The 16,485-nt window shown below is 37.7% G+C and overlaps 1 protein-coding gene and 6 non-coding genes across 7 annotated transcripts in view; 1 reads left to right on the top strand and 6 right to left on the bottom strand.

The window, feature by feature from the left end:
* LOC133656732 (GTP-binding protein 2-like) overlaps positions 1-8,166 on the top strand; it is a 76,314-nt gene extending 68,148 nt beyond the window's left edge. Inside the window, exons 7-12 of the mRNA XM_062057564.1 lie at positions 2,470-2,689; positions 2,782-2,917; positions 2,979-3,037; positions 4,509-4,680; positions 4,751-4,915; positions 7,283-8,166. Of these exons, the coding sequence (XP_061913548.1) occupies positions 2,470-2,689; positions 2,782-2,917; positions 2,979-3,037; positions 4,509-4,680; positions 4,751-4,915; positions 7,283-7,447 (917 nt within the window). The 3' untranslated portion in view covers positions 7,448-8,166. The remainder of the gene's footprint in view (positions 1-2,469; positions 2,690-2,781; positions 2,918-2,978; positions 3,038-4,508; positions 4,681-4,750; positions 4,916-7,282) is intronic.
* trnal-cag (transfer RNA leucine (anticodon CAG)) lies at positions 270-352 on the bottom strand. The gene has a single exon. It is a non-coding gene; the product is annotated as a tRNA-Leu (tRNA).
* trnal-cag (transfer RNA leucine (anticodon CAG)) lies at positions 663-745 on the bottom strand. Its single transcript has one exon. It is a non-coding gene; the product is annotated as a tRNA-Leu (tRNA).
* On the bottom strand, positions 1,056-1,138 carry trnal-cag (transfer RNA leucine (anticodon CAG)). The gene has a single exon. It is a non-coding gene; the product is annotated as a tRNA-Leu (tRNA).
* Positions 1,432-1,514, bottom strand: trnal-cag (transfer RNA leucine (anticodon CAG)). Its single transcript has one exon. It is a non-coding gene; the product is annotated as a tRNA-Leu (tRNA).
* trnal-cag (transfer RNA leucine (anticodon CAG)) lies at positions 1,825-1,907 on the bottom strand. The gene has a single exon. It is a non-coding gene; the product is annotated as a tRNA-Leu (tRNA).
* trnal-uag (transfer RNA leucine (anticodon UAG)) lies at positions 2,218-2,300 on the bottom strand. The gene has a single exon. It is a non-coding gene; the product is annotated as a tRNA-Leu (tRNA).
* Positions 8,167-16,485: the final 8,319 nt, after the last annotated feature.

The raw sequence follows: 16,485 nt of genomic DNA, 5'->3' as shown, positions 1-16,485 counted from the left end.
AGGAGTGATTACATGAGGACTGGTATTTCCTGACTTTGACTGTACCGTGTGCGGTATGGTATGAACAGGTCCACCCACGTGGGGTATTAAACTACTGCTGGGGGTCGTAAAGGTTTTGTTGTAAGAAGGGGAATGCCTCATTTCGTAGAGTCCAAACAAGAACTGTTGGAAGACCTCTGCTTTTGTGAAGGTGTGTTTGTTTACCACATGCTTAGAGTCACGATACCGTCTGTGCTTGACGAGGGATTGTTGCAATAAAACTTGTGTGCTGTCAGAAGTGGGATTTGAACCCACGCCTCCAGAGGAGACTGCGACCTGAACGCAGCGCCTTAGACCGCTCGGCCATCCTGACATCCGTTTGTTATGTATTTGATAGAGGAGTGATTACATGAGGGCTGTATAACGAAGCCCTTTTGTATTTCCTGACTTCTACTGTACCGTGTGCGGTATGGTATGACCAGGTCCACCCACATGGGTTTTTAAAGTAGTGCATAGAGTCAAAAAGGTTTTGTTGTAAGAAGTGGAATGCCTCATTTCGTAGAGTCCCAACAAGAACTGTTGGAAGACCTCTGCTTTTATGAAGGTGTGTTTGTTTACCACATACTTAGAGTCCCGATACCGTCTGTGCTTGACGAGGGATTGTTGCAATAAAACTTGTGTGTTGTCAGAAGTGGGATTTGAACCCACGCCTCCAGAGGAGACTGCGACCTGAACGCAGCGCCTTAGACCGCTCGGCCATCCTGACATCCGTTTGCAATGTATTTGATAGAGGAGTGATTACATGAGGGCTGTAAAACGAAGCCCTTTTGTATTTCCTGACTTCTACTGTACCGTGTGCGGTATGGTATGACCAGGTCCACCCACATGGGTTTTTAAAGTAGTGCATAGAGTCAAAAAGGTTTTGTTGTAAGAAGTGGAATGCTTCATTTCGTAGAGTCCCAACAAGAACTGTTGGAAGACCTCTGCTTTTATGAAGGTGTGTTTGTTTACCACATACTTAGAGTCCCGATACCGTCTGTGCTTGACGAGGGATTGTTGCAATAAAACTTGTGTGTTGTCAGAAGTGGGATTTGAACCCACGCCTCCAGAGGAGACTGCGACCTGAACGCAGCGCCTTAGACCGCTCGGCCATCCTGACATCCGTTTGCAATGTATTTGATAGAGGAGTGATTACATGAGGACTGGTATTTCCTGACTTTGACTGTACCGTGTGCGGTATGGTATGAACAGGTCCACCCACGTGGGGTATTAAACTACTGCTGGGGGTCGTAAAGGTTTTGTTGTAAGAAGGGGAATGCCTCATTTCGTAGAGTCCAAACAAGAACTGTTGGAAGACCTCTGCTTTTGTGAAGGTGTGTTTGTTTACCACATGCTTAGAGTCACGATACCGTCTGTGCTTGACGAGGGATTGTTGCAATAAAACTTGTGTGCTGTCAGAAGTGGGATTTGAACCCACGCCTCCAGAGGAGACTGCGACCTGAACGCAGCGCCTTAGACCGCTCGGCCATCCTGACATCCGTTTGTTATGTATTTGATAGAGGAGTGATTACATGAGGGCTGTATAACGAAGCCCTTTTGTATTTCCTGACTTCTACTGTACCGTGTGCGGTATGGTATGACCAGGTCCACCCACATGGGTTTTTAAAGTAGTGCATAGAGTCAAAAAGGTTTTGTTGTAAGAAGTGGAATGCCTCATTTCGTAGAGTCCCAACAAGAACTGTTGGAAGACCTCTGCTTTTATGAAGGTGTGTTTGTTTACCACATACTTAGAGTCCCGATACCGTCTGTGCTTGACGAGGGATTGTTGCAATAAAACTTGTGTGTTGTCAGAAGTGGGATTTGAACCCACGCCTCCAGAGGAGACTGCGACCTGAACGCAGCGCCTTAGACCGCTCGGCCATCCTGACATCCGTTTGCAATGTATTTGATAGAGGAGTGATTACATGAGGGCTGTAAAACGAAGCCCTTTTGTATTTCCTGACTTCTACTGTACCGTGTGCGGTATGGTATGACCAGGTCCACCCACATGGGTTTTTAAAGTAGTGCAGAGAGTCAAAAAGGTTTTGTTGGAAGAACTGGAATGCCTCATTTCGTAGAGTCCCAACAAGAACTGTTGGAAGACCTCTGCTTTCATGAAGGTGTGTTTGTTTACCACATACTTAGAGTCCCGATACCGTCTGTGCTTGACGAGGGATTGTTGCAATAAAACTTGTGTGTTGTCAGAAGTGGGATTTGAACCCACGCCTCCAGAGGAGACTGCGACCTAAACGCAGCGCCTTAGACCGCTCGGCCATCCTGACATCCCGCCTACGTGTATTTGATAGAGGAGTGATTATATGATGAAGGCTATGAATAAAGAAAGAACTCTTAAAACTAAATGCATTCCTTACAGTACATTCTTAGAGACAATAGGTCATGAAAAAAAACATTCCCAACAGTTTTGTTTGAATTCCTGCGCTTGTTTTGCAGTCGGCACGACGTGGGAGCACCTGGGCTTCGCCCTGGCCCTGAAGGTGCCCATCTTCATCGTCATCAGCAAAGTGGACCTGTGCGCGCGGTGCATCGTGGAGCGCACCGTGCGTCAGCTGGAGCGCGTTCTGAAGCAGCCGGGCTGTAACAAGGTGCCCATGTTGATCGCCAACACGGACGACGCCGTGGCGGCAGCGCAGCAGTTTGCCCAGTCGCCCAAGTATGGAAAAGCCGCCGCAAAAAATGTCACACCCGAAGCGAGGGCTTTTTGTTGATCGCCGCTCTCCCCCCCCCCCCCCCCCCCCCCGGCAGTATCACGCCCGTCTTCACCGTGTCCAGCGTGTCCGGAGAGAACCTGGACCTCCTCAAGGTCTTCTTCAACATCATCCCTCCTCTCAGCAACAGCAAGGAGCAGGAGGAGCTCATGCAGCAGCTGACCGAGTTTCAGGTGAGACAAGGTGAGTTGGAATGCCACTGAAGACGTTTGATTGACAGACGATCCGTTGCAGGTGGATGAGATCTACACCGTGCCAGAAGTGGGGACAGTGGTGGGCGGTACTTTGTACAGGTTAGTATTACCGTATTTTTTTGGAGTATAAGTCGCACCGGCCGAAAATGCATAACAAAGAAGGAAAAAAACATATATAAGTCGCACTGGAGTATAAATCACATTTTTTGGGGAAATGTATTTGATAAAAGCCAACACCAAGAATAGACATTTGAAAGGCAATTTAAAATGTCTAAAGAATAGTGAACAACAGGCTGAATAAGTGTACGTTATATGAGGCATAAATAACCAACTGGTATGTTAACGTAACATATTATGGTAAGAGTCATTCAAATAACTATAACATATAGAACATGCTATACGTTTACCAAACAATCTGTCACTCCTAATTGCTAACTCCCATGAAATCTTATACGTCTAGTCTCTTACGTGAATGAGCTAAATAATATTATTTGATATTTTACGGTAACGTGTTAATCATTTCACACATAAGTCGCTCCTGAGTATAAGTCGCACTACGAAAAAAACTGCGACTTATAGTCCGAAAAATATGGTACTTTGTTTTAGCGATCAAGACTATTTCAGTTGTTTTTATCCTTCTTTGTGGGGACATTGTTGATTGTCATGTCATGTTCGGATGTACGTCGTCTTTGCTCCACAGTAAGTCTTTGCTGTCGTCCAGCATTCTGTTTGTGTTTACTTTGTTGCCAGTTCAGTCTTAGTTTCGCTCTGCATAGCCTTCACTAAGCTTCAATGCCTTTTCTTAAGGGCACTCACCTTTTGTTCTTATTTTTGGTTTAACCATTACATACCGCATTTTTCGGAGTATAAATCGCTCGGTAACGTGTTAATAATTTCACACATAAGTCGCTCCTGAGTATAAGTCGCACCCCCGGCCAAACCATGAAAAAAAACTGCGATTTATAGTCCGAAAAATACGGTGACCCTTGTGTAATGTTCATATTGTTGTTACTCAGCCAGCGTTTGTGGGTCTGATGGACTCGTTGCATTCTGTGGCTTTTAACGTCTCACAATCAAACACTTTTATGTTAAAATACTGAACAGATGTTTGCCTTATCCCAATAAAACATCTGTTCAGTACCGTATTTTCCGCACTATAAGGCGCATCTAAAAAAATTTTTTTTTTTTTTTTTTAAATCCCCCCGCCCCCCTCCCCCCAACCGGACCGTGGGACAAATTTTCAAGCGTTGACCGGTCCGCAGCTACAAAAAGGTTGGGGACCACTGATCTAATGGATGCATAGGTGCCCCTTATAATCCGGTGCGCCTTATATATGAACACAGTTTTGAAATATGCCATTCATTGAAGGTGCGCCTTATAATCCGGTGCGCCTTATATATGAACACAGTTTTGAAATATGCCATTCATTGAAGGTGCGCCTTATAATCCGGTGCGCTTTATAGTGCGGAAAATACGGTATTTTAACATAATAAAAAAAAGTGAGTAAAAAAAGTGTTCAAATGACATTTTATAGCAGGCCGGCAAACGAAAAGTGTTTTTTTCTCCGCAGTGGAATTTGCCGTGAGGGAGACCATCTCGTCGTCGGGCCCACAGACTCGGGCCACTTCCACAAGCTGACCGTCGGGAGCATCCAGAGAAACCGCTCCGCTTGCAGGGTGCTGCGAGCCGGCCAGGCTGCCACCTTAGCGCTCGGCGAATTCGACCGGACGTTGCTAAGAAAGGTTCCGACTTCGGTTCACGTCTTATTTTTACGCGTGCCGACGCAGTGCGGCTCATGACGTCTTCCTGCAGGGGATGGTGATGGTGAGTCCGGAGATGGATCCCACCATCTGCTGGGTATTCGAAGCAGAGATAGTGCTGCTCTTCCACTCCAAGACCTTCCACAAGGGCTTCCAGGTGACCGTGCACACCGGCAACGTGCGACAGACAGCGACCGTGGAAGCCATCTATGGCAAGGTGAGCGTTCAACCAGTTGTTATTAGGGATGTACAGTAACGCTGTCAGATCTCACGATACAATATTTTCACGGTATTAAGTCCACAGTATGCTATTATCACGGTATTAAGGCCACAGTACGATATTATCACGGTATTAAGTCCACGGTACAATATTGTCACGGTTTTAAGTCCACGGTATGATATTATCACGGTATTAAGTCCACAGTACGATATTATCACGGTATTAAGGCCACAGAACGATATTATCACGGTATTAAGTCCACGGTACAATATTGTCACGGTTTTAAGTCCACGGTATGATATTATCACGGTATTAAGTCCACAGTACAATATTATCACGGTATTAAAGCCACAGTACGATATTATCACGGTATTAAGGCCACGGTACGATATTATCACGGTATTAAGTCCACGGTACAATATTGTCACGGTTTTAAGTCCACGGTATGATATTATCACGGTATTAAAGTCCATAGTAGGATATTATCGCAGTATTACGTCCACGGTACCATATTATCACAGTATTAAGTCCACGGTACGATATTATCACGGTATTAAGTCAACGCTACGCTATTACCACGGTATTAAGTTCACGGTACGATATGTTCACGTATTAAGGCCACGATGCGATATTATTGTGGTATTAAGTCTACGGTACGATATTATCACCGTATTAAGGCCAGGGTACGATATTATCACAGTATTAAGGCCAGGGTACAATATTATCACGGTATTAAGTCCACGGTACGATATTATCACAGTAATAAGTCCACGGTGCGATATTATCACGGTATTAAGTCCAGGGTATGATGTTATAACAGTATTAAAGTCCACTGTACAATATTATCACGGTATTAAATCAACGCTACGCTATTATCGCGGTATTAAGTTCACGGTACGATATCACGGTATTAAGGCCACGGTACGATATTATCACTGTATTGAGTCCACGGTATGATGTTGTCACGGCATTAAGTCCACGGTACAATATTACCACGATATTAAGTCCACAATACAATATTATCATGGTATTAAGTCTACAGTACAATATTATCACGGTATTAAGTCCATGGTACGATATTATCACGATATTAAGCCCACAGTACGATATTATCACTGTATTAAGTCCACGGTATGATGTTGTCACGGTATTAAGTCCACGGTACGATATTACCACGATATTAAGTCCACGGTACAATATTATCATGGTATTAAGTCTACAGTACGATATTATCACGGTATTAAGTCCACGGTGGATATTATTACGGTATTAAGTCCATGGTACGATATTATCACGATATTAAACCCACAGTACGATGTTATCACGGTATTAAAGTCCACGGTATGACATTATCACGGTATTAAGCCCAGGGTACGATGTTATCCCGGTATTAAGTCCATGGTACGATATTATCACTGTATTAAAGCCAGGGTACGATATTATCACAGTATTAAGGCCACAGTACGATGTTATCAGGGAATTAAGTCCACGGTACGATATTATTTTTATCGTGTTCTGTTTGTGTTGTGTTGTGTTTGCTCGGTTCTCGTATTATCTTTTAACCTGCCCATTGTACAGCACTTTGGCTACCCCATGTGGTAAATTTTAAATGTGCTTTATAAATAAAGTTGATTTGATTTGATTTGATTTGATTTGATTTATCACAGTATGATATTATCACGGTAGTAAGTCCACGGTACGATATTATCACGGTAGTAAGTCCACGGTACGATATTATCACGGTATTAAGTCCACGGTACGATATTATCAGGGTATTAAAGTCCACGGTACGATATTATCACAGTATTAAGTCCACGGTACGATATTATCACAGTACGATATTGTCACTGTATTAAGTCCATGTAAGTCCACGGTACGATATTATCACGGTATTAAGTCCACGGTACGATATTATCACGGTACAAACGGTACAATCCATCAAGCGGTGCGGCTTCATAGCTTACCAAAGTCGTACTAAAAACACTTTGATAGATTTTTGAGCGCCTTGTGTAATGTTCTATATTCTCAACGGAACATATAACATGATGGTGTTGTTCACTTGAGTCATATTGCAGTCTACACATATCTCTTATGTTTGACTGCCATCTACCGGTCACACTTTCCATTTACCAAATGTAGCAAATATAATAACTTTGAGGTCGGTAAGCACAACCAAAATGATTCCGTACATTAGGTTATAAGGCGCACTGTCGAGTTTTGAGAAAATGAAAGGATTTGAAAGTGCGCCTTTTAGTCCTAAAATACGGTGTGCCTTTTTGCCTTTATTTGTCTGTTTTTCTGCCAATTTCGCACGTGTGGGGATTTTTTTCCCCCTCGTAAGCTGACGCTTGCATGGTCCGTCAGGAGGAGCTGAGGACGGGGGAGAAGGCCGTGGTCCAGTTCAAGTTCATCAAGCACCCGGAGTACCTGAAGATGGGCGCCAAGGTGCTCTTCAGGGAGGGGGTGACCAAAGGGATCGGCCACGTCACCAAGCTGGAGCCCATCGCTCAGTACCCCCCAGGCCCTTGAGAAGGAACCGTCCCATCCATATATTTATTTTTCTATTTCTGGACAAGCTTCCACCCAAAGGCCAGTCTGCTTTTCAATACCTGTCAACCTCGGAAGCTTTCACTGTGTCGCCTCTCACACTTTTCAAAGACAGTTTGGCTTCAAGCTGGAACACAAAGGTCTTGTGATCTTTGCCTCGTGGACCTTTTTGTCCGTCAGAAGCTCGTTTTACGTCCACAAAGCGCGCCTCGCCGCCACGACGCCGTTATTGTAACGATTATTTTCAGCCTTTTGGACACACCAGCTAATACAGCTTTAGCAGAAACTGTTGGAATTCGGAGCCATGACCTTTGAAAGGTACTCGCTGCAGGCTTTTTTTCAAGTTACTGATGTCACACACAAACACACGGTGCCTGATGGAAGTGCCTTCCAACACAACAACAATGCAGTAAAACAACTCTTAAAGCTGGTGCTACCTTTTTAAACCATCCTCTGGACCAGGCCTGGGCAATTATTTTGACTCGGGGGGCCAAATTTAGAGAAAAAATGTGTCTGGGGGCCGGTATATCTATTTTTTAGGAACACTAATACAAAACCTCACAATAATGTCTGATTGAATGCTAAAAACGTTATGACAGACCGCCTTAAAAAACAGAATGGAATTTTATATTTTTCTATGAACAATAAAACACTGAATATTGACAACATATGAACGTCTGCGGAGCCCCTAAAGGGACATGGGGCAAAAAAAAAATGTGTGATAATTTTTTTTATTTATTTATTTATTTTTTTATAAAGTTATAAAAAATCAAATAACAATTTTTTTTTTTTTTTTTTTTTTTTACATGTATCTCTTGCGCACGAGATAGTTTATCATGCGCACGAGATACATGTCTAAAAAATTATTTTTTTTTAAATTATAACATTTTTTTGTACAACTTTATAAAAAGTTTCTCGTGCGCACGAGATACATGTCTAAAATTTTTTTTATAAATTATTAAAAATTTTACAAAATTTTTTATTAAGTTATAAAAAATAAAATACAATTTTTATTTTATTTTTTATTTTTTGACATGTATCTCTTGCGCACGAGATAGTTTCTCTTGCGCACGAGATACATGTCTAAAAAAAATTATAACATTTTTCTTTTATAACTTTATAAAAAGTTTCTCGTACACACAAGATACATGTCTAAAAAAATTTGATAAATTATAAAAAATAAAAATAAAATTTGTATTAAATTATAAAAAATAAAATACAATTTTTATTATTTTTTAATTTTTTTAATTTTTTGACATGTATCTCTTGCGCACGAGATAGTTTCTCTTGCGCACGAGATACATGTCTAAAATTTTTTTTAGAAATTATAAAAAATTTAAAAAATTTTTTTATTAAGTTATAAAAAATAAAATACAATTTTTTTTTTTTTGTTTGTTTTTTGACATGTATCTCTTGCGCACGAGATAGTTTCTCTTGCGCACGAGATACATGTCTAAAAAAAAATTATAACATTTTTCTTTTATAACTTTATAAAAAGTTTCTCGTGCGCACGAGAAACATGTCTAAACAAAAATTGATAAATTATAAAAAATAAAAAAATGTTTTTAATTAAATTATAAAAAATAAAATACAATTTTTATTATTTTTTATTTTTTTTAATTTTTTGACATGTATCTCGTGCGCACGAGATAGTTTCTCTTGCGCACGAGATACATGTCTAAAAAAATAATAATAATTATAACATTTTTTTTTATAACCTTATAAAAAGTTTCTCGTGCGCACGAGATACATGTCTAAAAAAAAAAAGAAGATAAATTTTAAGTTATAAAAAAAAAAAAAAAATTGTATACTTTTTTTTTTTTTTTTTTTTTTTACATGTATCTCGTGCGCACGAGGTAGTTTCTCGTGCGCACGAGATACATGTCTAAAAAAAATAGATAAATTATTTAAAAAACTTTTCTTTTTTTTTTTTATAACTTTATAAAAAGTTTCTCGTGCGCAAAAAAAATTATAAAAAAAAAGTTTTCCCCCATGTCCCTTTAGGGGCTCCGTAAACGTCACACCCCATTTCGATTGACATATTTTACAATCAAGTGAAACGCAACAAAAATGCAGCAAACAGTGAAATATGAACGCGAAGGGTACAAAATAAAACCCACCTACAATCTGATATATCTGATATTTGCTGAATTTCCCCCAGGGATCAATAAAGTACTTTATTTTCTATTATGTTTTATTCTATAAATCACTAAGCTTTAGAACTTTATTGTGAAAATCTCCTTCCGCGTCTGTGGAAACGCTTCCCGCCCACACTGCTTGGTGCCTCGTCTGAGCTGCTGTGACGTAGATTACCATAGTAACTAGTTAGATTACCATAGTAACTAGTTAGATGACCATAGTAACTAATTAGATTACCATAGTAACTAGATGACCATAGTAACTCATTAGATGACCATAGCAACTAATTAGATGACCATAGTAACTAATTAGATGACCATAGCAACTAATTAGATGACCATAGTAACTAATTAGATGACCATAGTAACTCATTAGATGACCATAGCAACTAATTAGATGACCATAGTAACTAATTAGATTACCATAGTAACTAGTATATCATCCATAAGCGCAGATTCCAAGCATTGAAAGACTTAGTATAGTTGAAGACTTACGGTCATTAGAAAACATGACTGCACATCATAATGGCAGCTACACTTTCCATCTTAAAGATAAAAAAATATATATTTGGGAATGTCCGGCGGGCCAGATTGAAAAGCTCAGCGGGCCGCATGTGGCCCCCGGGCCTTAATTTGCCCAGGTCTGGTCTGGACCCAACTGACTGCTGCAATTAGCCTTATTATTATTATTATTATTATTCACTACCTTAGTACTGCTGCATGTAAGCTTTACGTAATTCCCACTCTTAGTTTAGGCCTGTTTTATAATCGCGTTGAACTCGGTTTTATGCATCTCAGGAGTATTTGTTTTTAGATTTTTAAACCGTTTAAAGCTTTATTACGACTTAACCCTTTTGTTGTTGTTTTTTTAAGTCAACTGTTTAATCTTGTGTGAAATATGTATGTACAGATCCAATTGTTGTGTTATGGGGGTACATTAATAATTAAAAGCTTTTCTCTACAAGTCACTTCTGGTCCGGTTTGGGTTTCATCAAGTTATATCAGTCAATAAACAGGGAAATGTTGAACATGGAAGTTAAATGCGATTAAAATATATTTAATAATATTGTGGCCCGCCGAACATAACCTATGAATTGATTAACGTGGACAAGCAAGTTGAAAGTTATTGTGTATCACGGTATTAAGGCCACAGTACGATATTATCACGGTATTAAGGCCACGGTACGATATTACCACGGTATGATATCACGGTATTAAGTCCACGGTACGATATTATCACGGTATTAAGGCCACGGTACGATATTACCACGGTATGACATCATGGAATTAAGTCCACAGTACGATATTATCACGGTATTAAGGCCAGGGTACAATATCACAGTATTAAGGCTACAGTACAATATTATCACGGTAATAAGTCCACGGTCCGATATTATCACAGTAATAAGTCCACGGTCCGATATTATCACGGTATTAAGTCCACGGTACGATGTTATCATGGTATTAAAGTCCACAGTACGATATTATCACTGTATTAAGTCCACGGTATGATATTATTGCAGTATTAAGTCCACGGTACGATATTATCATGGTATTAAGTCCACGGTATGATATCATCACGGTATTAAGTCCACGGTACGATATTATCACGGTTTTAAGGCCACGGTATGATATTATCACGGTATTAAGGTCACGGTACGATGTTATGGTATTAAAGTCCACAGTACGATATTATCACGGTATTAAGTCCACGGTACGATATTACCACGGTATTAGGTCCACGGTATGATATTATCTCAGTATTAAGTCCACGGTACGATATTATCACGGTATTAAGTCCACGGTACGATGTTATGGTATAAAAGTCCACAGTACGATATTATCACGGTATTAAGTCCACGGTACGATGTTATGGTATAAAAGTCCACAGTACGATATTATAATAAATGATAAATGGGTTATACTTGTATAGTGCTTTTCTACCTTCAAGGTACTCAAAGCGCTTTGACACTATTTCCACATTCACACATTCACACACACATTCACACACTGATGGCGGGAGCTGCCATGCAAGGTGCTAACCAGCAGCCATCAGGAGCAAGGGTGAAGTGTCTTGCCCAAGGACACAACGGACGTGACTAGGATGGTAGAAGGTGGGGATTGAACCCCAGTAAAAGTCCACGGGACGATATTACCACGGTATTAAGTCCACAGTATGATATTATCACGGTATTAAGTGCACGGTACGATATTATCACGGTATTAAGGCCACGGTACGATATTACGGTATTAAGTCCACGGTACGATGTTATCATGGTATTAAAGTCCATGGTATGATATTATCACGGTATTAAGTCCACGGTACAATGTTATCATGGTATTAAAGTCCACGGTACGATATTATCACGGTATTAAGTCCACGGTATGATATCACGGTATTAAGTCCACGGTACGATATTATCACGGTATTAAGGCCACGGTACGATATTACCACGGTATTAAGTCCACGGTACGATATTATCACGGTATTAAGGCCACGGTACGATATTACCACGGTATGATATCACGGTATTAAGTCCACGGTACGATATTATCACGGTATTAAGGCCACAGTACGATATTATCACGGTATTAAGTCCACGGTACGATGTTATCATGGTATTAAAGTCCACAGTACGATATCACGGTATTAAGTCCACGGTATGACATTATTGCAGTATTAAGTCCACGGTATCATGGTATTAAGTCCACGGTATGATATTATCACGGTATTAAGTCCACGGTACGATATTATCACGGTATTAAGGCCACGGTACGATATTATCACGGTATTAAAGCCAGGGTACGATATTATCACGGTATTAGGTCCACGGTACGATGTTATGGTATTAAAGTCCACAGTACGATATCACAGTATTAAGTCCACGGTACGATGTTATCATGGTATTAAGTCCACGGTATGATATTATCACGGTATTAAGTCCACGGTACAATATTATCACGGTATTAAGTCCACGGTATGACATTATCGCGGTATTAAGTCCACGGTACGATATTACCACGGTATTAAGTCCACGGTATGATATTATCACGGTATTAAGTCCACGGTACGATATTATCACGGTATTAAGGCCACAGTACGCTATTACCACGATATTAAGGCCACAGTACGATATTACCACGGTATTAAGTCCACGGTACGATATTATCACGGTATTAAGGCCAGGGTATGATATTATCACTGTATTAAGGCTACAGTACGATATTATCACGGTATTAAGTCCACAGTACGATATTATCACGGTAATAAGTCCACGGTTGTGTTATGGGGGTACATGAATAATTAAAAGCTTTTCTCTACAAGTCACTTCCACTCTGGTTTGGGTTTCATCAAGTTGTATCAATCAATAAACAGGGAAATGTTGAACATGGAAGTTAAATGCGATTAAAACATATTTAATACTATTGTGGCCCGCCGAACATAACCTATGAATTGATTAACGTGGACAAGCAAGTTAAAAAGGTATTCGGGTGTTACCATTTAGTGGTCAATTGTACGGAATATGTACTGTACTGTGCAAACTACTCATAAAAGTTTCAATCAATCAATCAATCAAAAAACCTATATAGAATTGATGAAACCATTAAAACTAGGGTTGATCATGCATGCAGTTCTGCCGCCACCCCGCAGGGGGCAACAGCGAAGCATGTTTGTCACAATAAAGCAGGAGTATGGAGAATAGAAGAAGATACTCGTTTAACACTGGAAAAAAATAAAATAAAATTCCACAAATTTTGACTTTTAAAGACGACTGGACAACAAAGTAGGAATGTTCTTCCCCGAGCTGGAGTCATTGTTTCCTGGCGGACCTTTTAAGCGACGGACACATTGATCCAGACGAGCAGCAACAAGTAAGCTTCCTCACCAAACTTGGTCCAACATTTGTAAGTAGATATCATTTGTGCACATACAACACAAAACAAACGTAATATATTTATATATATATTAAGTTTGTTTTGTGTTGAAATTGCTGACTTCATGATGTTTTTTGTATTCGTGGTCGTGTTGTTTTTTGTCATTAACGATCAAAACTCGTTTAATACATGTAGTACTACATTTGACCAGTAGAGGGAGACAACGCTAATAGTGAGAAGTCATACGGTGTTTGAATGTTGTGTAATTTATAAGTGTGAACATTTGTAGTTTATTATATTAACACTAAACATTCATCCATCCATTTCTACCGCTTGTCCCTAAACATTGTATTTTATTTTTTGTGAAAAACACAATGTATGTAGTATTTTTGTTATGTTTGTATTTGCAGTCTAAATGAAGGATGAAGTCTAAAGAAATAAAACTAAGGAATGAAAATAATCCAAAAGAAGCAACATTAATCCTCAACAAAAATTAGAGTTTATTTTCCTATTTACTGTTAACTATCTGCACATGCTGGAAACGAGTAGTGAGGGCAGAATAATGAGTTTATTGACAGTGCAGTGTGGAAGCCATTGTGTTTACTTTGTAATTAAGTAAACAGTTTCTAAGAAATATAACCTGCGGAGGCACTTTCTGACGAAACATCCACATTTTGATGTCCGAAACTGTCTTGAAAGTGCGGCCCTCTTCATTATGTAGTTGAATAGCATTGATCATTCTAATGCAACAAAACAATCTTCTGGAGTTTATTTTTCCAAGTTAAAAGGGCAGCATCTGCTGGCGTGTTGAGGTACTGCAGCGGAAGTCTCACATTAAAACAGGCACGTCTAAATAGTTTTTTTTATAGAGGGCCACTTCTAATAGTGAATAGTATATCACAATACATGTTTATAATTGTCTATGCATTTGATTATTAGAATCATTTTTTACATACACTGTAAAAAAAAAAAATCAGTTTTTACTACATAAAAAATGCCAGCTCAGTCTCCAGAATTCTACATTTTTTAGTAAAAAAAAAAAAAAATAATAATTTAAATAAAAAAAACGTTTTTAAAAAAAAATATATATATATATATATATATGTATGTATATATATATATATATATATATATATATATATATATATATATATGTATCCATCCATCCATCCATTTTCTACCGCTTAGTCCCTTTGGGGTCGCGGGGGGCGCTGGAGCCTATCTCAGCTACAATCGGGCGGAAGGCAGGGTACACCCTGGACAAGTCGCCACCTCATCGCAGGGCCAACACAGAGAGACAGACAACATTCACACTCACATTCACACACTAGGGCCAATTTAGTGTTGCCAATCAACCTATCCCCAGGTGCATGTCTTTGGGGGTGGGAGGAAGCCGGAGTACCCGGAGGGAACCCACGCAGTCACGGGGAGAACATGCAAACTCCACACAGAAAGATCCCGAGCCTGGGATTGAACCCAAGACTACTCAGGACCTTCGTATTGTGAGGCAGACGCACTAACCCCTCTGCCACCGTGCTGCCCATATATATGTATGTATATATATATATATATATATATATATATATATATATATATATATATATATATATATATATATATGTGTGTGTGTATGTATGTTAGTATGTATATATATATATGTCTTTCTTTCTTTTTTACATACACTTTTTAAAAAAAAAATCTGCAGATTTTACGTTTTTTTTTTTAAATATATAATATACATATATATAAGTATATATATATATATTGATATATATATATATATATATGTCTTTCTTTCTTTTTTACATACTTTTTTAAAAAAAAATCTGCAGATTTTACTGCAAAAAACTGCCAGCTCAGTCTCCAGAATTCTACAATTTTTAGTAAAAAAAAATTAAAAAAAATAAAAATATATATATATATATATTTTTGTTTATTTTATTTGTTTATTTTTTTTACATACACTGTTTAAAAATAAATCTTCAGATTTTACTGCAAAAAAACTGCCAGCCCAGTCTCCAGAATTCTAATTTTTTTTATAATATTTTTTTAAAAATGTATTTATTTTATTTATATATATATATACATATATATATATATACACACACACTTATATATGTATATATATATATACACACTTATATATGTATATATACTGTATACACACACACACACACATACATATATATATATATATATATATATATATATATATATATATATATATATATATATATATATATATATATATATATATATATATATATATATATATATATACCGGTATATATATATATATATATATATATATATATATATATATATATATATATATATATATATATATATATATATATATATATATATATATATATAATGTTTTTGTTTTTACTAAAAATTTTAGAATTTTGGAGACTGAGCTTGCAGTAAAATCTGAAGATTTTTTTTTTAAACTATGTAAAATAAAATAACATTTATTTATATATATATATATATATATATATATATATATATATATATATATATATATATATATATATATATATATATATATATATATATAATTTATATTTTGTTTTTTTTACTAAAAATTGTAGAATTTTGGAGACTGAGCTTGCAGTTTTTTTGCAGTAAAATCTGTGTTACAATAAAATTCATGGAGCAGAGCTGGCAGTTTTTCCACAATAAAATATTCGGTTGTTTTTTATAGTGTGTTAATGTATATGGAAAAACGGTACAAAAGCTTTTTTGTACGATATAAATGGCAGAATTTTACCTTAAAATCTATTGTCATTTTTACAGAGGACAATTTGATGGGTAACTTACCATGACATTATAAGTCCAGCAGATATTGAAGTATTTATTTTTATTTTAACAAATGTTTTGGAATGTAATATTTTGCCGCATTATTAGATACAATTAAAGTTGAAAAGATATGAAATTGCATGTTATTTTTAAATATCAAATTAGAAAGAACAAATACCTTTTTAGTAAGAAAACAAAGTA

This window comes from Entelurus aequoreus, linkage group LG09 (genome assembly GCF_033978785.1).
Source record: "Entelurus aequoreus isolate RoL-2023_Sb linkage group LG09, RoL_Eaeq_v1.1, whole genome shotgun sequence".
Classification (NCBI taxonomy): Eukaryota; Metazoa; Chordata; class Actinopteri; order Syngnathiformes; family Syngnathidae; genus Entelurus; species Entelurus aequoreus.
This window is presented reverse-complemented; position numbering and strand designations above follow the sequence as displayed.